The 25457-nt window shown below is 45.0% G+C and overlaps 1 protein-coding gene across 10 annotated transcripts in view; it reads left to right on the top strand.

Moving 5' to 3' along the window:
• The window catches only part of rgs12b (regulator of G protein signaling 12b), a 33212-nt gene extending 10024 nt beyond the window's left edge, over positions 1-23188 (top strand). For 5 of the 10 annotated variants that reach the window (XM_040186213.2, XM_040186214.2, XM_078108877.1 and 2 more), the window contains exons 6-19: positions 12394-12415; positions 16237-16406; positions 16521-16613; positions 16706-16849; positions 17526-17708; positions 18009-18159; positions 18292-18386; positions 18498-18701; positions 18964-19037; positions 19183-19309; positions 19416-19512; positions 19659-19726; positions 20680-20851; positions 21226-23188. In XM_040186213.2, the coding sequence (XP_040042147.2) occupies positions 12394-12415; positions 16237-16406; positions 16521-16613; positions 16706-16849; positions 17526-17708; positions 18009-18159; positions 18292-18386; positions 18498-18701; positions 18964-19037; positions 19183-19309; positions 19416-19512; positions 19659-19726; positions 20680-20851; positions 21226-21824 (2199 nt within the window). In that variant the 3' untranslated portion in view covers positions 21825-23188. The remainder of the gene's footprint in view (positions 1-12393; positions 12416-16236; positions 16407-16520; positions 16614-16705; positions 16850-17525; positions 17709-18008; positions 18160-18291; positions 18387-18497; positions 18702-18963; positions 19038-19182; positions 19310-19415; positions 19513-19658; positions 19727-20679; positions 20852-21225) is intronic. The other 5 variants (XM_078108880.1, XM_078108882.1, XM_078108881.1 and 2 more) reach the window with 2 other exon arrangements.
• The last annotated feature ends 2269 nt before the right edge of the window (positions 23189-25457 follow it).

Raw genomic sequence — 25457 nt, 5'->3', positions numbered from 1 at the left:
GTTTACATCCATTCTCATTAGCTGTGATATTAAAATTCTAGCTTGTGCTGCGGTTGAAGTAGTGTGGATGGATGGATGCATGTGTTTGTCTGTCTTAAAGGGAACAGCAGACAATGTCTTATGACTGCAATGAGTGGAAAGAAGTCAGGCTGTGTGTGTGTCTGGATTTCAGTCTGATTGTCTTGTCGTTAAAGAATATTGGGACACTGTTGAAAAAGTACGAGGTCCACTTTGTAGAAACTTACTAATGTTTAAAAACCACAGAAAACTGTTTTCAAATCCCACCGTCAACCCACTAAGACCTGATCACTTCATAACCCATTTCAAAGGGTGCCCACATGAACAATCCTCAAGTGGCTAGTGAGAAACACCTGTGTGTGTGTGTGTGTGTCTATGTGTATACACGCTGTTTTCTAAATAAGACGTTGAATAATGTTGATGCATTCCTGGGAGGCATGTTTGCTGTACGCCCCGCCTGGTTGATTCCTGTACTACTTTGGACCAGTCTGGCATAAATCAACCTGGGAACCCATCGCCAGTATCTGGAGTATCTGGAGCCAGTATCAGTTCCACTGAAGTCGTGGGGAATCTGTGTAGCGGATATCCAGGCCAAGACCTCCTCTTATGTGTGCCCGGGCTTCTTTTTTTGATAGTTTTATAGTTTCTCACAATTAGCCAATGAGCTAAGCTACGAAACACATTTACGTTATTTACAATTAGAAGAAAATCGTCTTTAATATCCAGATATCTGTTTGTGGAGATTTGTTTATTATTTTATTATATCAAAAGGGACAAACAAATTATTGATTTGTTTTGATCAAAAAAGTAGTTCCCAGATCCCTTCATTGCCTGAGAGATTCTTTATGTTCAAATGCACAAAGTCTGTCTGTGGGTGTGTTGCATATCTGGCGCCGTTGGCGGTTGAATTTCTTGGGAAGATTTGTTTCATTAATTAGTGATGTTATTTCCGAGAAGCTTATGGGCACATCCCTGGTAAAGAACTGCTGCGTTTGTGTCAAATTCTTTCTGGAGAAACTAAGTAAATTAAACCAACTAATCAATTTATGGAAAAAATCACATGATCATATGATCGACTATGGAAGTTTCTGATCGAGCACAGCTCCAAACAAGCTCTTCCTCACTTCTTTTATATTGGGAATCGGCCTGCTCCAATTGAGTACTCCACTATCAGAGAGATGGAGGAGAATGCACGATTGCATTCCTGCTTATAAGCCAGTATGAAGCTTCAGAAGTTTGACTTTGTTAAAACAAACCGTCTTAAAAAGCGCTTCAGTTGTACAAACGCTACGATCATCACTACAGAAATCATCATTCCCGCTGACTTCTGGAGCGTCCTGTTTTTAAAATCTTTTTCTCTATAAGGCACTACTTTAAGGCACATTAAAGTAGCAGCCTCAAAGTTTGTTTTCAGGACTCACATGACTTGGCCAGTACAATCTATCTGCATGTGGCCTAAACCAAAAAGTGCCTTCAGAAAGAACATGTTTCTGTTTTTCTGTCTCGATCCTCCAGGATCAATGGTCTCCGGGTCCCCATTTCTCCGTGTTGTACCTCGTTGGTCCCCCCCTCGCTCCACCCGTCATGAATGTCAGTTTACTCTGCATGCTCCAGATATGCATGTGGCATACTAAGCAGATGACAGAAGGAAACGCATTCAACTCTGATTGTGTGTATGTGGGTGGGTGTATATGGGTGTTCCTTAATGGTGAGGGGGGTCTCCCACTGCAGCCGCGCCTCCGCAGTTGTCTGAGCGTGTGTACGTGGGTGTCTCTCAGCCCACGGCAGTGTGGGAGGAATAGAAATGATAGAAGGGTGGGTGGAAGAGCAGAGAGCGGGGAGGGCGCAGAGAGGCAGGGAGGAGGAAGAGCGGGATGACGGAGAGAGAGGAATCTAGCCACGATCTGTAGCGCTCGGACGTTTGAAAGCGGTAAAGCTTTGCCGCTTTGTCTCTCTGCGCAACGCACGCACGCACGCGCACACACAGAGACGCACACAGATTCAACAGCTGATGACAATGGTTACTGGGAGAATCTTTCACGTGCAGCGCTGAGGATTACTTGTCTCTTCCTTCATGGAGCGGCACACTCTGATCGTTGCTCCTGTAGCGGCCGCTGATCCAGTGAGTAAACGTGCTGAGTGTGCACGCGCACGTGTGTGTGTGTGTGTGTGTGTGTGTGTGTGTGTGTGTGTGTGTGTGTGTGTGTGTGTGTGTGTGTGTGTGTGTGTGTGTGTGTGTGTGTGTGTGTGTGTGTGTGTGTGTGTGTGTGTGTGTGCGCGTTTGCCCTTGCTATATGCGATGCTTCTGTCACGACATGCGGGCTGTGTGTCAGACCAGCATTGTCAGAGGAGATGACGTTACATAAAGAAAGAATACAAAGGGATTTCTTGTCGGCCTGAATCTAATTCCTCATCAAACTCTTGCAGAGTGTCAAGCTTATTATGTGTGCGCCTCCTGTAAATGTCTAATGTTGTTTCTTGTAGGAATGTTGATTCATGCTTATCCTTCAGTACGTTCTTATTCATATATTCAATTAAGTAAATGCTCCGAAACTTTAGTCGATAGGCCCTGGTGACGAAGACGGATCATGTGACCCGTGTGGGCCAATCATCCGGGTCTTCTTGCTCTGTTGAGTTAATGGGAAACCTGTTGATTCATAGGTCCAGTCCCACGGTTCAGTTTAACGGTGGAAGGTGTGTGAGTTTTTGTTGTATGGATCCTGAAGGAGTGTGATTGTAATCTTACCAGCACCAGTCAGACGTTTGGACACACTTTTCTCATTCAAACAAGCGTTTGACTGGTGCTGTATGTGAAGCTGCATCTGTTTGACTTGATGTATGTTATTATCTGTGTGTGTGTGTGTGTGTGTGTGTGTGTGTGTGTGTGTGTGTGTGTGTGTGTAAGAGAGAGAGACGTATGCTAGTTAGAGTGAAGTTTTTTTTTTTGATACACTGGTGGAACGCAGCCCAAGACCGTATTTCACTCAACACAGCAGTGAGAAAGGAGCCTGTTTGCCCTCTGATCCCCCGATACACACACACACACACACACACACACACACACACACACACACACAACAAACTCATTCACATAAGCAAAAACTGAAAATGCACACAATCAGATGTTCAAAGATAAGAACCTAAAACAGACATTTCTTCTTCTATGTGTGTGTATTCTCACTCTGTGGTGTGTGTGTGTTTTCCTCGTGATATCCCCTGGGAGCAAAGTGTGTTGGGATAGGAAAATCAGATGATGAGAGGTTCCACTTTCCTCTCCATGAAACACCTCAGGAGCCCGGGATTCACATCAGTCGTTGTTCCAATTTCAAATAAACACAAGTGCTTCTTTTTAGTTTCACCGGGTGCCAGATGGGTGCCGTGCACCACGTCGGCACAACCACACAGCGCCATGTGACGAGTCCCTTGAAGGACTGGGTATTAAATGGACTCAAACACACTCAATGTGTAGAAGGGTGAAGAGAAAAAAGCCGACCACGTTTAGGCTGGAGTTCATAATCGCACATCCTGTCTTTCAATCGTTCTGATACACCAGAAACTACTGTAACTCACACGGCAACACTTCCAAGTCGTATGAATTTGAATGTCGGGTGCAGTATGTGTCATCTTCAGGGGGGTCTGACAGTCACCTACTAGTTGTGAGACAAGGGACACAAAGACGCCAGATAGTCACTGGATTGCTGATGGACTAAGTCGTCATTGATTCCCTGTCTTACATGAAGTCGTGGCACAGTAGCAGTAAAATAGGTTGATTTGCCAAAACCAGAAGTGTTGTTGTATTCGGTGCCTCGCCTCCATCGGGACAGAAGAGGGCGCTGTGGAGTTTTGTTGAATTTCTGTCGTTTTCCACGGAAGAGAAATGGAGAGATAATAAACTCTTTTTATGCAGAACAAATGTTTCTTTTGACAGAAACATAGAGATGGTTTGGAAGCGAGTTCATACAATCTATTCTAATGTAATTAACTGTTTAAACCATTAATTACCATCCTCTGTTGCTTTTTTTTATCTCAGTTACATAATTTAAGATGTTTCAACTATGACAGAATAAACAAAGAAATAGTCATAGCGACTTTTGCAAATTTAAATCCTTATCTCACACAGTGGTCTGACAGGATGCTGATAGACATTGACATCATGATACATTGATTTGACTAAATTGTTTATAGCTAGGAAGCTAACCTGTTTATGTGGCAAATCAGTAAACAAGAAAACTTTAATTGGATTTACAGGATCGATGTCTCAATGTAATGAATCCTGTTTTTTCACGTATAATAACCCCCCCCACACAAAAGCATTTTAAAGAAGCTGACAAATGGCATCTAAAACACAAAGACACAGTCCCAAATGAGAAATAACCAACACGGATATTATGACAAAGAACTGCAGCCTAATATGACCTATTTAAGACAAAAAAATGCAACAAACACACGGCTCGTGCCTATTTCTGACATGTAAATATATGTGGTTTGCTTTAAACTTTGTGCCGCCCTGTCGTGTTGCTGTCATCGGATAGCTGCACGGGGGGGGGACGCATCAACATACCTGGGTGGCGTCCAGGCTTTTCTCTCTTCCCCTCCGCTGACTAATATGTTTTGTACTGAATTTCTATCTCCTCGTATACTCAGGTTACCTGTATACCCACCCATAATTCTCCCTGGTCTGTCAAATGTGTCTGAAATACCGGCGTGCTGCTCTAAAATGAAGCTGTTGTTCTGGCCTTTTGGGTCTATTTGATTTAAGCAGCTGGACCAAGTGAATTAGAAAGTTTAAAAAAACATCTGGCATCCACTGGGTGTCGTGTATTGCTCTTGTAATCGGGACCGTGGCAGCACCTTCAGCCTGAGTGTGTTTACCATGTCAGTGGGGGGCTTAGTGCTGGAGCCGTCCCCAATGCTGCTATGATACGGGGACATTATCTTTAACACCAACACGGCACTTTGTTCTCACCTCCGTGGCCTCAAATGACGGTTGTGCTTCTGAAAAGAGAGCAGTGAAAATGTTGATGTTGTTTGAGTCAATGGTCTTCAAAGTGGAATTCTTTCATTTGAAGTAATGCGTGAAAACTGTAGTGGACACGTAATGATTCTCAAGTTTTTGAGGGTTTCAGCTGAGCCCTTTTATGGTGCCACATTCTATGAGGCAAGAAACGGCTTATAAATACGGACGCAACGCAAGAACCGAAGGAGCTTTCAGATTTTGGCAACTGGACGTTTTTTTATGCGGTTGAAAAAAAACCCTTTAGATTCACTGCAGCTGTAGAATCTGGCAGTCATACAAATCCAGTTAAGAGCGGGAGCAGAATCCCAGTTTGTTCAAATTTGGTTGTTTGAAAGTACGATTATGCCTATTTGATTTATTTCATCTCTTGACTGTACTATCTGTAATTAAACACCCACAATTAGAAACAGGCAGATGCTACTTGGACGCACTCACACAAGCCTTCTTTGCCCCTGAGGATCTTGTGTTGTGGTATACACTGCAGTAAGTCGTCCCAGATGGAGACAGTGTCGTCAGAATGACTACAGAGCTACAGGAGAAGGTGTAAAAGGAACTTGGCTAAGACAGGAAATTAGGGGGAGCTAGGTGTAGGTTCAAGGCGTTATTATGCACAAATTCAATTGCGGCCTTTGTGTGTGTGAGAGAGGGAGAGACTGACTGTGTGTGTGTGTGTGTGTGTGTGTGTGTGTGTGTGTGTGCTCTTCGGCCTGTGAAGTGCCTTTGTTTGCTCCAGTTGACCTTTTAACAAAATGTCATCAGTTTGTTGTAAAGCGGGCGCCAGAAAATATACTCCTCTCTCTTTTTGCATGCCCCCCCGCCCTCTTCTTCTGAATATTATTTTCCTAAATCTCTAGAGTTGGACACAAACCTGGCTAAATGCTGTTTGGGGAGGGCGGAGAGGTAAGGCCTCTACTGGAGCGTGATTGGCAGGCCGACCGTTGTTCACTCCCCCTTCATTTCAGCTGCTGCCTGATGGGGGCGTGTCACTATGGAAACGGATCAGACTGCTGCGCGCGTGTCCGTGGGAGAATGGAACTTCCTAGTCAGTCTGTCAGTTAGGTGTGTGTGTGGAGGAGTGTGTGATAAAGAGGAGACGCACATGTGGTGAGAGAGAAATAGTTTTACTGAGATACAGCGTAGCAACTTTAGCTCATAAATAAGGTTAATTCTGAGGTAGGTGTGTGTGTGTGTGTGTGTGTGTGTGTGTGACAGATGTGCTGAGGCATGGCTCCATATAAGCCAGCTGCCTGCACGAATTTCCTGTCCTAGGCAGCTCCCGAAGAAGCTCTGTCGGCGTCAGCTCATATGCGTGCCTGTTTCCACCCGTGTTTGTGTGGTTCGGATATGTAGATTGAGCAGCCAGTGAGTTTCCTCCCGTGTGAGAGGAGAGCAGGATGAGCCTGAGGAAGAGGCTTTCCTTCAAGCGAGTCTGGAACTTCAATACAGTGAGTAGCATGCCCACACACACACACACACACACACACACACACGCGCGGGTGGTCTGCACAGAGAGCTCGCATACCTCGGCTTACTTTTATTTTAATAGCAGATGGAAGGAATTTAATGGAAGAAGAGACTCACTGACTTACTTGTCTCCATCCAAAAACCTTCTCTGGTTTATAAGCCAGAGTTGTTTTTTAATAACAAACCAAATGCTGTCATTCTCCCACAAATGGGAAAGAATCTGCAGTTTTCCTTCTGCGCAGTTGATGACGAAGAAAATGCGAGACAAGGAGAGCAAGAATGTCATTCAGCGCATGCCAGTGTTCCGCCCGCAAGTGAGAATGACCGACTGAGAGAAGAGTGGGGCCGCCTACAGCAAAGTACACGAAAGGGGGAATCCGTTAGTTGCAGAACATGCGAGAGGGAAATACAGGGATTTGAGGGAGTGCGTATAGAAAAGAATAAAGACAAAGTAGAGGGAGAGGACAGCGGCTTGTTGTCCGGCTCCAGGGTCAGCAGTCCTGAACCAGTCACCCTGTCTGGTGAAGGGACGCTGGTGGCACGCTGGGAAAGTTGGACGGAGGCGAGACACAAGGAGCTGTTTTTTTTTGTCATGCCCGTGAGAGCTGTGGGGTTCCACGGCTCGTCCTGAGGCCAAGTGGGGAACAAAAACAGCTGTAGACAATGGAAAGGTGAGCTGGCTGTGGGATGACTCCTTTCTGGTGAATCTCACTACATTTAGCGTGTAGGCGGGCAGCTGTGTGTGTGTGTGTGTGCACGCTCAGGAGGGATTATTTCATTGTTTTGTGTTGACGTCTTGCACACTCTTCTGTCTGTGTGCACTAAAGGCAACGAGCCAAGACAAACAAACAAACGCGTAGCACCGGCCCGGCCTTTGAGGCCCATCTCCTGTGTGGCTCCATTGTAGGAAAACAAACATTATTCGCATTCCTTCCTCTCATAGGAACTGGATATTGATCCCTGAATCACAGGGATTTTGGGCTTTATTCCAGAGACAGTCACAGAGGATTTCCCTCTTGAAATAAAACCGTTTTGAAATGTTGGTGGACAACATCCACATCTTCTAATTCTAATCCTTCTAATCCACATCTTCTAATTGACACCCATTGATGTTTTTTTCTGATCACTATATATATATTTATTCATTAATTTAGCCAGTTATTCTTTTCTCAGAAAATCTGTTTTCCTTTTTCAACTTCAGGAAGTGATGGGATGCGTGCCGATCTGTCCACTTCCTGGTTGCAAAGAAAACACATCATCAACGCTCACACCTGCAAGGCCTAATTTGACTTATGGATCATTAGCCTAATCGGCTTGTCCGCCTCAGCACCGTCATCTCTGAGCTAAACTGCGCTGCAGTTAAGCGGTTTGGTGGATGCCGGTGCTGGCAGGGTCACTCGGGTCTTCTCAATGGCAGCTACTATTCACCTCATATTCAAAAGTAAACACACAGGCACGCACACTTTGAGCCTGTTGACGCAGCAGCTTCCTCCTCAGCGGTGTGTGTCGGCGGGTGTTTGCGTGCACGCGGAAAAAATCTGTGTTGTGAATTCTAGGTCACCTTTTAAGGTCGTGTGTGCGTGTGTGCGTGTGCCAGTTGTTCGGTTAAAGGTGTGGTCTCCCGCCGCTACGGGAGTGTTTTACAGGCGCATCGAAGATATGCTCAGTGTTCCTCTTTCACTTACACACACGTAAGCATCTCAATCCCGACCAAAGGTGGCAGTTGCAGCTCCAGGGTTGGAGCCAGGAATAGGTTAGCGGGGTACAAACACTGTTGTCTTTGTGTGTCTGTGTGTGTGTGTGTGTGTGTGTGAGTGCATATCTTAACCGTGACCGTTTCTTCCACAAATCTTAATTCAGCCCGTGTTGCTGGCCGCTCTGCGTCTCATCCTGTAATACAGAACAGTCTTTTCCAGGAATCACCGTCCGAATCGTGAACTACCGACGGCTGTAAGTTGCAACCGGTGTTTTGAACCCAACGTCCAGGCTTCATAACAGATGATGTAAGCCGCCTCTCTCCCACCAGTCACAGCTAATAAAGCACATGGGACGTTTACACACAGTGACCAACCACTCCCTGCGCGCGCACACACACACACACACAAACAAACATATACAACCAATGATGAAAAAGCCAGGCATGTAGCTACAAGGTGGCCTTTTATGTTCAGGGAGCTGAAAGCAAAAGGATGGTGCAAAAACATGTTGTGACCTGTAGACAAATAACATAATCCAACGGGTCATTTTGACGCCGGGATGTTTGTCGACTGTGTTATCTTTTGTTGAGGGTGAGACTGTCCACAAGACTTCCACTGTATCGCTGCTCTCAGAAGACCACTTCTCAGTGCATCCAATGTTCTTATAAAGTCCTTCTTGGTATTATTGGTTTATTACATTTTGGTGGATTTCAGAATAATTCGAGATGTGTCCGCATCCACAAACGGAGTGAAGTTCAATAACTAACTCACTGGATCAGTTACTAATAGGGGATTAGATAAGATTTTACTTTTTGAATATCTAGCAGCTGGTGCCGTTGTATTTGGTCTTTTTCCATAAGATTAATACTAGCTATTATCGATCATATGTCATTAAACCTAGTTTAAAGGTGTCATCTCATCTCAACTATTTTATTATATAATACAAGATAATGAGATCATTTGATACTTAAAAGCAATTTCTACTTTTGTGCCAGTGATTAAAAAAAAGTATTCTACAAACCTTTTAGGACTGTTTTAATTATTATCGGTCAATTGGATGAGCCGATTCAGTTTGTTCACCAGAGACACAAAGACGTGTTTTACATTTGACAATGTCCTGCTTGTCGTGCATCTCGGTCACAAAATTATCTTTGTAACGCACAAAATACACGTCGACATTATTACATCCTTGCATTTGTTTCTCATTGAGCAGTTCTCTTATTTCTGTCTCTTGTTTTGTATCGGCCCTAAATACCAACACCAACTCGGCTCCACTGTGCACATAAATCGCCACACTCCCATTCAGGGGTCTTTACTCTGAATCAAGCCCTCCACATATGTGCTGCTGTGACACTTTTTTCTGCTGATGTTATCAGTGCATTCACTGCATGATATACGAGACATAAAAGCCCCACTAATATCTATTGACAATCAACATCAACCGCAAACCACCGTAGACTATTTTGGCGCTATTACAAAGCATCAAATCCCTTCTGCAGATCTCAAAAGGTTTGAAAGCAGTGGAGGCTGAAAGTAGAAAGCCCTTGTCGGCATACGATTGTGCTTTATTTCATACTCTCTATTATTACGGACTTCTTCCAGCTCCTCGATAGACATGAGCTTGGGGGGAGAAGCTTAAGGAGGGAACGTCTGGAAAACCCCAGTCCTTCCCTGTGGGCTGTCAGGAATGACCAGGACCTGCCAGCAGAGGAGGGGAAGCACCAGTGGAAGGGTCGATAAAGGGTTGAAGGAGGGAATGGCTTGAGTGGCAGATGTTGTAACAGAGGATGAGGGAAGGAAGAAGTGGGGAGATCAGATAGGGAGAACAGAAGAACCAAAAGTAGGGAGTTTAAAATGGGTCCGAGGTTGTGGGTTGAAAAGAGAGGAGATGGGACTTGGGGCCTTGACTAGTGGCCACACCACTCCGCCACAGAGTACGTCTGGAAGTGATCACATTGGAGCTGCATGGGGGTGGGAGGGCTGAACACACAAATGCAAAAGAATGCACCCAACATGCAAGACATGCGCACACACACACACACACACACGCACACACACACACACACACACACACACACATCAGAGACGTAGCACACGCTGTTGTGCGTGAGGGGGGGGGGGTCGGCTAACCAGTTTCCACAGGCGAGGTTTCTGCCTCTGTCATTTAGCTCTTGTCCTGCGCGGTGGTTTGACCCCCAATCTACTGCTATAAAGCCACATCAAATCTCTTTTTACGCGCCAGTGCCAAACTCAACCCTTCCAAGTCTGAAATAGCTAATCCCGGTGATTACGTTGGCTGCGCCATCTGGCTGTGATGCGCATGAGTCAAACTGGCACAGATGCTGCACCGACAGGGTCAACTCCATCAGGTTTGATTAGCTCACATGCGTACGTGAACTCCTGGTCCGAGTGTATCCAACAATTTTCATTATGGTTCATATATATATTTAAAAGTTGAGTGACTGGTGGGTGACTTTGTTTCAAAAAAAGTATGAGAGCACATTCTGCTACAACGTGGTGTCCTGGTTACTGTCAGATCTGCACATTTATCAAACAAAGATGATTGTTCTTTGTGTGTTAGTGCTGTTGAGCTGTAGAAACTGACCTGATTTTAGTTTGGTTTTAGTGTCTGTTTCAGTTTGAGTAATTTCATTCTTTTGAACATATCCGCCGACAGATAATGATTATTTATTTTAATACTCTCCCTCACTCAAGTTGTTTAATAAGGCTTTTTTTACTCGGGTCGTATTTATGATCTAAGTACAGCAGGGTGTAGATAATAATAAATATACTTAAAAAGTTGATTGTGAGAATCATGATCATTCAGAATCTTTGATTTCTCACATGAGAGGATGAGCTGTTTCTAAGTGATGACGCGGCGATAAGCTCTTGGAAACGTTGACTCCCACGTGTCTGTGCTGAGTAATCATTGATATTTTCTAATGCAAATCTGATTGGAAGACATTGTAAGAAAACATCGATGCATAGAATTTAAATTTGGGGACCAGTTGAGATTTTTACAGGTGAATTGATTTTTTTCACGGCATCATTTTGTTATAATCGGACAACTGATCCTGAATCACCAGCCACGCAACAACTTGACCAGTTCCAGTAGAAGTCAGAGTCTAAAAGGCACGAGTTCAAGACAAGTACAAAACTTTAATAAAAAGGTTTTCACAAGCTCTGCAGCCCTAGTTGAATAGTTCACTTACAAATATTCGTGACAGTCATGGATTGAATACAAAGTATTGATTTTATTTTATTGTACTCCGATTTTGGTTGTTGCTATCACAGTTTTCCTAAAATTAGATTGAACAAATGACAATAAATTCCCCGGAGTACATTATTGCTATTTACTGTAATATATTGAATCGTAAACATGATATCATAATATATATTGCGTTGCCATTTCGTAGCACACAGTCCCCGTAATGTACTATATAAATGAACACAATTAGTGGACGGATTAACAACATCAACGTCATCAACGTCTCTTAACAGATTTACGGTTTGGCAGGATTATTTATCAGGGGAGCTCTGATCTGTATTGTGTGTTTGACAACACATTGTTATTTGTCTGTCTTCACTCTGTCTCCCGCCTTTCCTTTTATTTTTTTGTCATTTCCTCTCTTTTTGCTCCTTGCGTCACAAAGCATTTTTTTCTTTGTGCTGTTGTGTGTCTTTGTTAGTAAAAAAAAAAAAAAAAAAGGATGTGACTCTAGAGCAGATCTGGTCTGACCATGTGTTTGTATAGACGTCTGTGTCTGTGACTGAAAATGGGATTCAGACCTGCAAGAAAACATCACACTTCACTGTGAAATTGGGGGCAGGTAGGCCTAAAGCTCACCTCTTCACAAACACACATACGCACACAGTAAGCCCCGCCTCTCTGAGGAGGCTTTCTTGCAGAGCAAGCGCATCCAGTTCACAGATGATCCCACCCACGCACAACACAATGAGTGTGGGTGCGCCGCCGCTAACCTGACTGTGTCATGACTCCAAAGTTTTCTGTGTGTGTGTGTGTGTGAGATAATGAGCCCGGTCCGTTAGTGTTTGCGTCTGCATGCGGCCCAACGAGCTGCAGGCTAAGACAGCTTCCTGTTTTAGCGCTCGTAAACTGTGTGCGCTTGTATGAACATGTGTCATCTCTGTGACGAGGGAATCTCCTAATCCATGTCTCTCTGTGCTTCCTTACAGTCCACCGCAGTCTCCGATGGAGGTGAGTAGACACATCTTCACACCTCTCAGTACCTGTTACACCAATCTGGGACTGTACAATTGTCTTCCCTCGTCTTTACGTTGTTGTGATCCACTTTAAGTAGCATTTAATTGGGATGAAAGAAAAGACTGTTGTGTTGGGCCGGTAGTCCTGTTCTAAAGTGTCGGGATACGACCATGTTCATCGTGGATGCCTCATTGATACCTGGCTGCTTCCAATCAATTCACAAAAACAAAAGACAAACTAGTTTGACCTGCTCAACATCTGCCCCACCTCTGCCAGAGGCTGGAAGGATCCCTGACATGAGACACAGAACAGGGTACAGTTCAGAGTGCTCAGCAAAAGGCTAAACTAGGTTATAGTTTATAGTTTACTATACTAAGGTACACTATTGTGTTTGTGGAACAACATCGGGATTTGAATGTTATTATTTCAAAAGTTCTTTACCAAAATCCAATTCGCGACAAAACAATCTGCATTCCATTAAGTTCTACAGCATCAGTACTTTTAGCTCTCATTCTGGGTGTTGTTTGTTATTTCGTTGTCTGTGTTGTATTGAACCAAGCTTGAGGTGAGCTTTTGGTGTCATGTGCGTAATCGGCACATTGCCGACAATGACTAAAGCTCTCTGGCCTCTTGTGGGGCTTCAGCTACGCACAGGGAAGTCTCCATGTATGTCTGATGGGAGATAAAAGGAGGAGGTGAGAAACAAGCGTAAAGACCCATAGAACGCATGGCAGACATGTTCACAGGCAGCTCCAATGCACTCGAGGTGTCTGTTGTGTGCGTTGTTTGGGAGTGAAGAGGAAAGCTTGCTCTCTGAGTAAGTGATCTGCACGTGATGTCGGCAGCATGATGTGAAAGGCACTAGTCGGAATGTTTTCTGGTTCCTCTCAAGGTTGCAGCAGGAGTATAGATGACTATCAGTAAGTGAGGTGTTCCTGCATGAACTCAAGCAAGCAACTTGCTTGTCTTTATCGGCTGATTGTGACATGGAAAACCTTTCTGGATTGCTTTAATTTTGGGAGAAAATCCATAAATGATCTAGTTGCTTATTGTATTGCTTAGCATCAGACAGCATAATAAGTAAACGCTGATGACAATGGTGTGAATTCACCGTTTGTTCACCCTGCAGTGAATGGAGATACCCATTAACTCAGTGAAGGTTAAACGCAGTCATCGTAGAGGCATCCTGCACAAACAACCCAACTGTTGTGGGGGAAACCAGGTATTATTTGCCCAACGGGGTACAAGTTAAGAACAATGCGACGATGTTCCGAGTCTCAGCTCAACATCTCATGATCAATGATCTGTTATTTTTCACTGGATGAGGGAGATGTGATTATTTCTTTCTCTCTACCAGCTGCAATTAGAAATGTTTGGACACCAACTAACTATATTCCAAAATATCCATTTTATTTTTTAAATGTATTTCTATTAGTGATGCTAAATATTTGTATGCTCTGTTTAGTAAGTATGAAGGACTTTTTCTTATAATATCTCTACACTGCTCTAAACCCTCCAGGCCTTACAATGAAAGTCCTCTGCTGACAATTATTGTGCCATTTAGATTAGACCCTCTGAAACTGCTGGGGTCTTTTTGCAAACCAATATCAGAAAATGTTTTTTAAAGTCAAGACCAAAATAAAATAGTTTGATAGTCAGTTGGTGATTGTATGTAGCTGCATGAGGCCTGCAGGCCTCATTAGTCTCAGTAGTGGCCCTCCTTTAACAAGCTCCTCATCAATACTGCAGCTTGTGTGTGTGTGTGTGTGTGTGCACATGAATGCACTTGTGCTCTGTCGTTTTTATTTCCGTTCTCCCTTGGCTCTGAATTATTCATCATCTCAAGGCCTGTGTGTGCGCTTGGATCACTTACCTACCTGGAGGCTCACAGCGGTGTGTGTGTGTGTGTGTGTGTGTGTGGCTCTCAGGTTGTCAGCCACGACCATCTTTCTCTCTCTCCTTCCTCTTCTCTCCCTGTTTTCGCTCTCTGGCGCTTCCTTCCTGTGATGTTGTTGGCTGTGCGTGTGTGTGTTTGTGTGTGCGCGCGCTCCGTCTGGGACCGTGTGTTTCGACCTGGTGTGTTGGACCCTTGGGAGCGGCTCCCGATAGGGCGAGTATGGATGGAAGGGCTTGGTCACCCCTCAGGATTCGCTACCTGCCGCGCTGGTACCACACGGGCTCCTACCAGCTCTACCCAGGTGAGGACGCAGCTGGTGCTTCTTCTCCAGCCAGAGAAAACCTGACCTTTAAACTTCAAACAAACCGGGTGCAAGGTTGACCTGTCTGTGAATGGGCGGCTGGTCTGAATGGTGTACGAGTATTGTACCTAAAAGTTAGGAGTAGCCTGCCGTGGAGTTGTAGTTGTTACAGAGCTTTGCGTAACATTTTAACGCTAGTGGTTTTCATTTTGCGTGCCTAGCAAAGTATACCATCACATGTTGTGTGCTTACTGAAAGCCCCTGAAGAAGTGGTCTCAAGTCTTAAGTAATTCCCAATAACTATTGCTAGGGCTTTTAAAATCTCACTAAAGAATGGATCGATTCTATTCTAAAAATGCCAAAGGTGGCAGGGATTGTCCTCGTACTATGAAGCTTAATTTTTACAATAACATTTTGATTCATTTTGCACACAATACATGCATTAGAAAGTTAGGGATAATTCAACTCCTAGCAGAACTTCCATCGTTTATCGGCAGCTTAGTCTGTTGTGATGAACCTTTAAAGTGCTGGCATGCGTCTGGAATAGACAGGTTATCGATGTAGTGAGATTCTTAAGACAGTGTCTGTGGCACTAACCGGATAAGGATTTGAAAGAATGGGGTGATTGTTTTTTGTCTCCCATCCACAGGAACAGATCCCCATTAATGATTGAAGTGGAATTCCTGGCAGCTGTTTACTACGTAGTTTGAAACGGAATAAGAAAGAATGAGCTCGACTGTGAAAAGAAGGAATCCTCAGTATGAAAACTACCATTGATAACGTTATGAAAATAGACATTGTGCAAAAGCAGACATCACAGAGAATATATTCATTAATCAGCCAAGTTTCTATGTTTTATTTCACACTAGATTGTCTGTAAGAAGCAAGCAGGTCTTTAGGTTTATTTACGAGATTTTGGCCAACTAGGCCACCTGATCGGTGGACGCCTTCCCTCTGGCTCTTCTTGTTTTTATTTTATCTCATCTAAGCAACCCACATTCAGTTCTTTAGGCCTGGAGCAGTGTTGTTTGGTTTATTTTCATCTTATCCCCACTGAACATTACTATCCCAGACATACAGGGGTCTCAAAGGGAGGGGAGGGGTTGAGCATCCCTACACAAACATTTTGGAAATCAGATGATACCATTGGGAGTTAGATCACATAGATAATGTTTACAATGAAGCATTTCAGAAGTGAACGGCCAGGAAGCGGATAGTTTTGACCCATTTTGAAAAGATAGTTGGAGCATGTTATGTTTTATGTCCGTTATGCAGTTTTGTATTTGACGTACAGGAGTTTGAAAAAAACAACTGTGCAGATAACGTCTGTAATGTCACTACCATAAGGATTGTGTGTGCATGCTGGGCAACAGCAAACCACACAAAGGACATGTGTGACGAGAGGAGGTCTCATCGGGACGGGACACAACGTCCCACACAACAGTCACTGACTGACTGCTGCCTTTTGGGTCAAGCCTCTTCACACAGAGAAAGTCCCACCATTGATTGTGCACACAAAGTAGAACAAATATGGAAACTGCAAATGTCCATATTTTCTGAGCAGTCGCCCGTACCAATGTTCCATGTTGTGTGTATTTGTATGTGTGTGTTGTGCAGAACTCAACAGCGTGGAGCTGCAGGGCTGCAGCAGCGACAACAGTCTGAACAGCAATGCCAGCCTGCCCAGCGTTCAGAGCCACCGGCGCCACACCGAGAGGAGAGTGGCCAGCTGGGCCGTCTGCTTCGAGAGGCTGCTGCAGGACCCCGTGGGGGTCCGCTACTTCTCGGTAAAAATCACAGCGCACAAGCCCGTCTTGTCCGTTCACATAACAGGACCTTTTTCTTTTAAAGTAAGACCTTTTGTCGAGTGTAATTTTCTATGTTTGACGCTGGTGATGCAGGAGTTCCTCAAGAAAGAGTTCAGTGAGGAGAACATCCTGTTCTGGCAGGCCTGTGAGTTCTTCAGCCAAGTCCCTGAGAATGACAAGAAGCAGGTAACAGGCGTGCAAGGCGTTGTATGATCACACACACGGTCCTATGACCTTGTGTTTTAAAACAAAATCTACCAATCCACCTCCTCCTCCAGCTCTCCCAGCGTGCCAGGGAGATCTACAACAGCTTCCTGTCCAGCAAGGCCACAACGCCGGTGAACATAGACAGTCAAGCTCAGCTCGCCGACGACATACTCAACGCCCCCCGACCTGACATGTTTAAGGAGCAACAGCTGCAGGTAGCGTATCTGTGAAAAACACAAGCTCAAGGAGCTATTCAGTGAAACCTCGAGGTGATCGGCAACCGTTGCTTCAGAGGCTGTACTGACCTCTGCGACCTCTGACTTTCCTCATGAAGGGGGAAGTGAGAAGAGTTTCGCTGCAGGAGAAATGCATTATTACTCAAAGAACGGAACACAACAGGAGCTCGACAGTTCATCCTCGCCTGCTTTCTTGCATCGTTCATGTGAAAGGCTTCTTACATGTACATTCCTTGGAGGGACAAAGGATGTTGAGGATGAACAGCTCAGCTCAGATGTTCAAACACACACAGATACATCAATATATTTTGCCACCACAGGAGAAACATCCGTTCTCCCCAGATGACAAACAACTTCATTTTTGTAACCTCATGGATTTCTAGACTCGGATATTAGATTTTTTTGTCCATTCACCTTCAACACCTGCGAATATTATGTCATCTATTATTTCTGTCTCTGTTGTTTTTATGTCTTAAATTATTTGAGAGAAATCTTTTACTTTTGCCTCAATTCTTTTTATATCCTCTCTTCCTTCCGTCAATTCCGTCTTTTTAGTTTTGCCTTTTTCCTTGCTCCTCCTTTGTGTGCTTGTTCAATCCTCCTCCTGCATCTTTCGTTGCCCACTGATTAATCCTTTCATATTCGCCCCTTTTAGATCTTCAACCTGATGAAGTTCGACAGCTACACTCGGTTCCTCAAGTCTCTTTTGTACCAGGAGTGCATGCTGGCAGAAGTGGAGGGTAGGCCACTGCCTGACCCGTACCACATCCCCAGCAGCCCCAACTCCAAACACAGCACCACTGGCTCCGACCGCTCCAATCTCTCCACTCCCAAGAAGGTAACACAGCACCTAGCCTCCGCAGAGTGTTCCACTTGGCTGCACCTGGCCTCGCTGGGAAATGTATAGAAAAATCTATAATCTTACATTCATATGAACGAGGACCATATAAAACAGCTATAATGATTCTGGATAATGCCATGAAGTAGAAAGGATTAAATATCACGCGGTACGACGGCATGTGGCTTGTCCGTGTGTGTTTCATTGATGGGGTTTGCATTCATCCGTTACTGTGTTTCTTTGCGTGCATCCATGTGTTTGGACCTGTGTCTTCACCCCTTCATTGACTTTGTCTCATAGGAGGACAAAAAGAGCAAGTCGGGCAGGTCTTTAAATGACGACAGTCGGGAGGACTCGGGAGATCGGAGGAAAGGCATGTTTTTCTCCTGGTCCCGCAACAGGAGCTTCGGGAAAGGCCCGAAGAAACGAGAGCTGACCGACTTCAACTACAGTGAGTGGTCGAAAATGTGTTTAAATGTTTTTGATTTAAAGCCGATATATTGGTGGGCTATTTTTCCTGTTGGATGTAGAGGTTTGGATTTAGAAGACACTACTAACGAGTCATCCATTTGTCATTTTTCAGATTTCTCCGGCAGCAATGGTCGCCGTGAATCCCAGGGTTCATTGTCTTCAGGCGCCAGTCTGGAGCTGGGGACGTCTGGGTTAGGGAAGAATGAGGTCAGTCTGGGAAGAACTACTTCACATAGCTTTATCTGTTTTAGAAGCAGCTCCAATAGCTCAACTCTTTCTTTTTTTCCTGCTCCCCGTGTTGCCCTTTTCTTGCTTCAGGGTGACGTTTCTCGCGGCGCGGTATCGGTGTCAACAGAGTGCAGCGCCCCCTTGAGGCAGTGTAACATCAGTCTGCCGGACGGCTCGTGTTGCTCTGTGCCTCTGAGGGCCGGAGTGTCCATCAGGGACCTGCTGCTGGGCCTCTGTGAGAAGCTCTGCATCAACCTGGCAGCTATAGATCTCTTCCTGGTCGGTGGGGAGAAGGTATAACTGTCGTAAATTCCTTCTATTTAAAGCTTCAAAACTCTTCATACAAATAATATAAAAAACACAACTAATGCAAAACAATTTTGATGGGCCGGTCCAAATATAATATTAAAACCGTTTTAAAGTACCCCAAGTTTTTTCTGTGGTTCAGAGAGAATCGTTTGTTGTTTATTTAAGCAGTCTGAAATAATTTCTTAGAGCTTGACAACTAGCTGGACGTCTTTCATGGTGAATCTCCTTTTCTCTGTCTCAATCTCAGCCACTTGTTTTAGATCAAGACTGTATGACATTGTGCTCTCGGGACCTTCGACTAGAGAAACGCACCCTCTTCAGGTACAGCTTTCAAATATTTCCAACCTATACTGAGTATAAATGAGAGAAATGGTTGCCTTGAAACCGTCACTACCTTTACCGCTGCTGCTACAAAATTCCACAGAAAACATTCATTTTCATTCATTGTCATTTGTTTGCTTTCCAGACTTGACTTAGTCCCTATTAACCGCTCGGTGGGCCTAAAAGCAAAGCCCACCAAGCCGGTGACCGAGGTCCTGAGGCCTGTGGTGGCCAAATACGGCCTGCACCTCGCCGACTTGGTCGCACGCATTGTAAGTCACTCTGGCAGCTTGTATATAGACAGAAAGCAATGCACAGGCAGACACTGCATATGAAGACTTCAAACTCATAGGACATGTGTGTGCGTGTGTGATGCAGAGCGGGGAGCTGGAGCCATTAGATCTAGGTCTTCCTATATCTAACCTGGATGGGCTGCGAGTGGTATTAGATATTGCAGAAAACGCTCCTGGAAAAGGTCAGTGACACACGCACGTACTGTCGCTGTAGATTTTTTAAAAATGGAATTGGCTGTGTCTCAATGAAAAACATACTGAAAAGAAAGGTACAGTAAGTGTCTGTCCCGATGGTGCATCTGTACGCCCCCTTTCCTTCATTCTGCAGACAAACTGAAAACGGCTCCCTCTAAAGGCCTCGCCCCGGCCTCAACGAGAGGAAACCAATCGACAACAGTAAGATCTCCCCCTGCATCCTACATTCTTCTTCTCTCTCTGGAATGTTCCGTAACCCACAGAATGTCTCCACTCTGGTTGATGATGTCACGCTACTAAGTGTCCCTCTCGCTGCCCTCCACCCCCCCATGTCTGTTTGCAACGCGTTAAACATGTGTGCCGGTGTATGACGTGTGTCTCTGTCAGCGTCGGGGCCGTTTGTGACTGAATGTACGTGCATTGTTGCTGTGGAGCCCCGTCACCCTCTCGGTTGCTAATGTTTCATGGTTGGGGTCTGCCTGCATTGTCAACTTTTCTCTCTGGTTCGCTGGTTCTCTTTCTTCCGTAACAAACCCAGTGGGCGGTTCGACGGCAGCCCAGCCCTCGCGCAGCATTTTCCAGGATCTCCCACCCTCAAAGACTTCATCTATGCGGCTGCAAAAGACTTACTTGTTGGTGGCATTAGCACTTTAGAACGCTGGTTTTCTTGTTACGATTGGGTCTCGACCTTGAATCTAAGCAACTCTTGTTTCCCACTGGATGGGCAGTAGTGTGGCTTCATGCAGGAGAAAGTTAGTCTCTGGTGGTTTGGTGTGTGCTACTGCTACCCTACATGTTGGTGATGCTTAGTACACACAGCGCTAAGCATAGAGGGTTTCTGAATGGAACATCCGACCTATTTTTAGATAGAAGATGTTTTATGTTTTACTACAAGTATACTTGTCATTGATTTATTAATTACAAAAAAAGCATCATAATCATTTTGATTCTACCTGATTCTCCTTCTCGAACGCAATTCATCATTGAATCTTGTGTCCCCTACACCCCCATCAAATCCTCGTTTTCCTATTTGTCACCCTCCCCACCATCAGTAGCACTGGTCCCCGCCTGTTGTCCTTATTTGTGCCCATACTTGGACCATGATGACCCAACGGGGCTCTAATGCCCCGCTCCGCTCTCATTGTGGCCCCCAGGGGGAGATCAGGCCGTCAGGGAAAGCCGGTTCAGTCCACCCCTATGGGGAGAACGGCAAGACCGGGCCCGGCCCTGGCACAAGCAGCAAGCCTTTACCCAACCACTCTGTCTCTCTCCATAAGGCTCCGGAGAAAAGAAAGCAGAAAAAGATTAATATAGATGAAGCTGAAGGTAAAGACTGAACAAACTCCCTCTCTCTGTCTCTCGTTTCTGTAGCTTGGTTGCTGTGATCACACTAACCCTTTGGCCTGTCTGCAGCACTGCAGAAGCAGCACCAAATGCTTTCAAAGCTAGCGGGCTACATGTAGCACAGTCACTTCGGCTCACACTGAATGTAGCTTGGACTTGTCTAACTGATTAATACAAACCCTCCGCTGCATGTTTCTTAATACAATGGATTTGTTTTGTTGTTTCTCGCAATGTTATTTGGGTGATTATTCATTTGTGTGTGTGTGTGTGTATGTGTGTGCGTGTGTTTGTGTGGGCACACGCATGTGTTTGGGTGTGTCTGTGCACTTGTGTCCTTTCTGTGTGTGCGCCTGCAGAGTTCTTCGACCTAATATCCAAAGCTCAGAGCAACCGAGCGGATGACCAGCGAGGCCTGCTAAACAAAAGCGACCTGCAGCTCCCAGACTTTCTGCGCCTGTCGCCAGTGGCGACCAACCGGGCTGGACCTCCTCCCTACGTCTCTGAGCCCAGTTGCTCCACCCCTTATTCCGGTAACCCCAACAACGGCAGCTTCCCTGGCAGCGGCCGCCAGGGCAATAAGGTGAACGTCAATGACAGGGGCCTCTATTCGCTGAATGCCAGCCATCAGTCCCAGAGCTTGGACTCTGCCCTGGGAGCTGAGAGGGGAGGGGGGAGGAAAGTGGGACCCCCTCCTCCGTTTCCCGGCACCGTCTCTCCCATCCGCCCGACCCAGGGTGCACAGCGTGGTCTCCTTCAGGACTCGATCCAGATGTTGGAGGAGGACACGCTGTCTGATCTGACTCTTGTGGGAGAGGGGGACATTGACAGCCCCAGCCTCAACTACGTCACTCCCTCAGCCCTACAGTGCAAATCCCACCCCCACCCCCACCCCCAGCCCCGAGCCCAACTGCAAGCACAGGGCGGTCCGCCCGGCTCAGGTACTTCCCCTGTGTGAACTCTGCACCTCTTCCTTCATCTGACTGTAAGCTGGACTGGAGACGCAATAAAGTCAGTTTGAAGTTCCTTGTTGGTCACAGTCGGCCCAGAATGCATCCACATCTCCTCCCTTAGTTTCATCAATCACTGTCTGCTGACCGATTCAAATTACGGAGCGCTCCGTGAGCTACAGCAAGGAAGGCAACGGAGCGAGTTCTCGTCACGTGTCGTAGACATGAGCGTTAATTTAGTCAGAAAATGGAACATCGTGATACACGCTCTGCCTTCCACAGGCAAGGCGGCCTTTATGTAAACTAGGTCAGACACATAAAGAGAGGAAATGAATGGATGCATTAGGCCCGAACAGAACTTGTCCAGACATTTCCCTGTGTGGTTTGTATCTGTGTGAACTTTTGAGCGCCGTGTAATTACTTCCTAGAGGCTCAATGACCAGTGCCAACCCCCATCCAGTGTACAGAATCTAACCAAGCACTTTAGCCAATTACAAACAAGACTTGACACATCTTTACAGATCTAAAAGTTATTTTCTACCTGTATTTTTTTTCATATTACTTTAACCTTTTCTAAATGTCTGTTTCACAGCACAGGTGTTTAATCTGTATTTGCTAACAATCCCTAAATTCCTAATCCACGGTGGTATTGACGCTACATTACTGCACTGCTAAGCGACCCGTGTACATATATTTTCCAGATTACTACATGCTTTTGAGCACACTGCATGGCAACGCAGTGGGTCAGACACCATGAATACAAACATATGCTACAGTACCACGAACGCACACGTTTGCTCAGCTGTTTCTTTGTCCACTTGATCACAGTACGTTCTGTGTTTCCACCACTGATCTCTCACCTCAGGCATTTCTCGTGTCGCCCGTGAAATCAGAGAGCAGCGGGTGCGCACACAGTCAATGTCGCTCTTCAACAAAATGATCCAGAATCGTCTGCTTTCCCCTTTTCAGCTCAGTTTTTTTTACGTTGCGCTGCATCACACGGCATCACACGACATCACCGGTCTTTTTGTTCAATTCCTTCCGTATTCAAGAAATTCAACAGTGTTCTGAACCGTCCGTCCTTGCAAGAAAAGATTGGACCAGCAGTGTCAAAACGTTTCACTTTTTAAAGGTTTCCCTCCTACTTTATCATCCTGTAGCACATTGTCAAGAACGTCCTTTTCATTTTTACAATCCATCAGCTAGAAGGATTGATTTGTATATAAAACCCCGTCTTGCTGTAGTCATCTTTGAGTTACAATACAGACATGCTGTTTCTTCAGTTGTGCCACAACGGAAATCAATTATCCTCTCTTCTCGTCAGTTGACTGTACTGTCTGTAAATAGATCAAATAAATGTTTTAAAGATGGATTCCTTTCTCTGTGGAGCCTCATGTGAGCAGCATCTTTGATCACTTCTCAAAACTTTCCATGATACCTGATTTACTGTCCTCCTCACTGCGTTACGTACGACCTCTCTCCAATTGATCTTACTTGATATTCCTCTCCTCTCTCTATTGCCTCCTCTCTGTGTGCTTGTGTCTCTCCAGCACAAGGCTTTTGTTTTGGGGTACAAAGGCTTTTGGGGGTACTGGGCTATTAGCTATGCATGGGTTCCCCTCTCCTCAACGCCTTGTTAGGCAAGCTTTGTCATGCTGGTCTCTGGTAGCCCCCAAACAACACCGGCTTCTGTGTTTTCATTTTCCTCTCACACACACACACACACACACACACACACAGACACTTACAGATTCTATTTTACACTCTCACACTCGCCTTCAAACACAGAGTGTCTACATCTCTGTGTATCCTTTGCGTCACATGATGATCTTATCCTGTTGCAGTTTTCAGAACAATCATTCTCGGTGTTATTATCCAAGCATGTGTTTCCTCCTCGACTGACGAGCTGCAACAGCAGCAACTATATTTATAACTATAAACTATATTTATAGTCCTTATAATTCAGCAGAACAGGCATGAGCAGTAACAGAAACACACACACACACACACTCTAGAAACCACCCACATGTTTCCGACTGTGATATATGTGTGTTAGTGGGATTCACCAGAAGACTGTGTCCAGAACAATGTTAAGAAAATAGGGAAGGACATAAAACAAACTAGGATCTGTATTTATGAGGACAGGGAGTTCTGGAGTCGTCTCTTCTATTGTGTAAATCTGCCAAATCAGGGTCAAGATGAACTTCATGGAGACCACAACTGCATTTGGTCAAATAGAATTTTTTTTTTAAATCCATTCTTTTCAGCGCAGACAAAACGAGAGTAACAGTTAAAGGGATCCGTAATGCTTGTTTTCATGCTGCAGGACTCGTGGAGTTCACTGATAGCTGCTTTAAGGGAATTTAAAAATGCTGTTCACACAAGCTGAAAAAAGTGAGAAAGTGAATTTAACCAGATAATCGCCTCCCAAGTGTTTTGGTTTCTCATCTCAAATGACGCCACCTGCTGGTGGAAGTAATTAAAAATGGTCTATAAGGACAATAAAGGACAGCGGGAGAAAACAGCTGAGAAGGGGCAAGTGGTATTTGTCTAAAACAAAGTAATCATACTCTCACTTGTTATGTTGTACTCCTATAGTGATAAAGAAGAGCAGCAACTTCATTTTATCTTCACACCGGAACAGTTTTTTTGTTCATAAACACATCAAAGAGGTGACTTGTCCCGTGAATAAAGCTTTCACAGGAGAGAAGGAGACCTTACAGACATTAAGTGGACACTTGTGTACACAGAGGATGTGTACATTACACATTGTCACACGCATTGACACACAGTCGTCCATTCAGCTACTCCAGCATAAAAAACTCAAATCTTCGAGATCTTTCAACTATTCCTGGGATTTCCTTTTATTAAGAGTTTTTCACAGCAGGAACAGTCCACAGTGGAACCAAAAACATTGAGTCTCCACCTTTTTTCTATTGAATGTTTCAAATGTTTACTGCATGAAAGCCCGTTTTCATTTCATTCATTGGCGTCTTACAAAACACAAGTATTTTAAAGGAAAATGAAACGATTGCTCTCAGCCAGTAGATGGCAGCATTCTGTATAAAGATGGAGACACAGTCTCTTCACACAGGGACACGTCCACCCGCAGTCCGCTCCATCTATCCCTCTTTCCCATGATGTCATAGCCAAGAGGCAGCATGGGAATATCTGTCACATCCACTTAGTTTCCTGCTGCCTCCCGGCCCAGCGTGTGTTTGAGTGTGCGTGCCATATCCGTGGTGTTGCAACAGTTGGTAACAGGCTGGTCAGAGTGTGACCGTGTATTACATTTGACAGAATATAACTATATATATCGTACTGTCTATTATACATTAACATACAACAGCATGAAGATATCCTGCTCAAGCTTAGCTATGTTCTTTTTTTTCCAGTTTATAGTATTCAGACTTTTGGCAACAAATTGACATTTCCTTTGTGTTCTCTGTGAGTGTTCCTTGCATGAGGATGGTTTGCCGTGTCAGAGAGTGCTTTGTCATTTTCTTTGTCTCCCTTTGTCTGTCTTTTGTTGTCTCTTTTTAAAGCAGCCTATTCTTCCTCAGGTAAGGACAGAAACAGATGGAGAGACAGGGAAGGAGGAGGAGGAGGAGGAAGCTACAGAATGCCCAGCAGGAGGACAA

The sequence above is a fragment of the Gasterosteus aculeatus genome, chromosome 9 (genome assembly GCF_964276395.1).
Source record: "Gasterosteus aculeatus chromosome 9, fGasAcu3.hap1.1, whole genome shotgun sequence".
Classification (NCBI taxonomy): domain Eukaryota; kingdom Metazoa; phylum Chordata; class Actinopteri; order Perciformes; family Gasterosteidae; genus Gasterosteus; species Gasterosteus aculeatus.
This window is presented reverse-complemented; position numbering and strand designations above follow the sequence as displayed.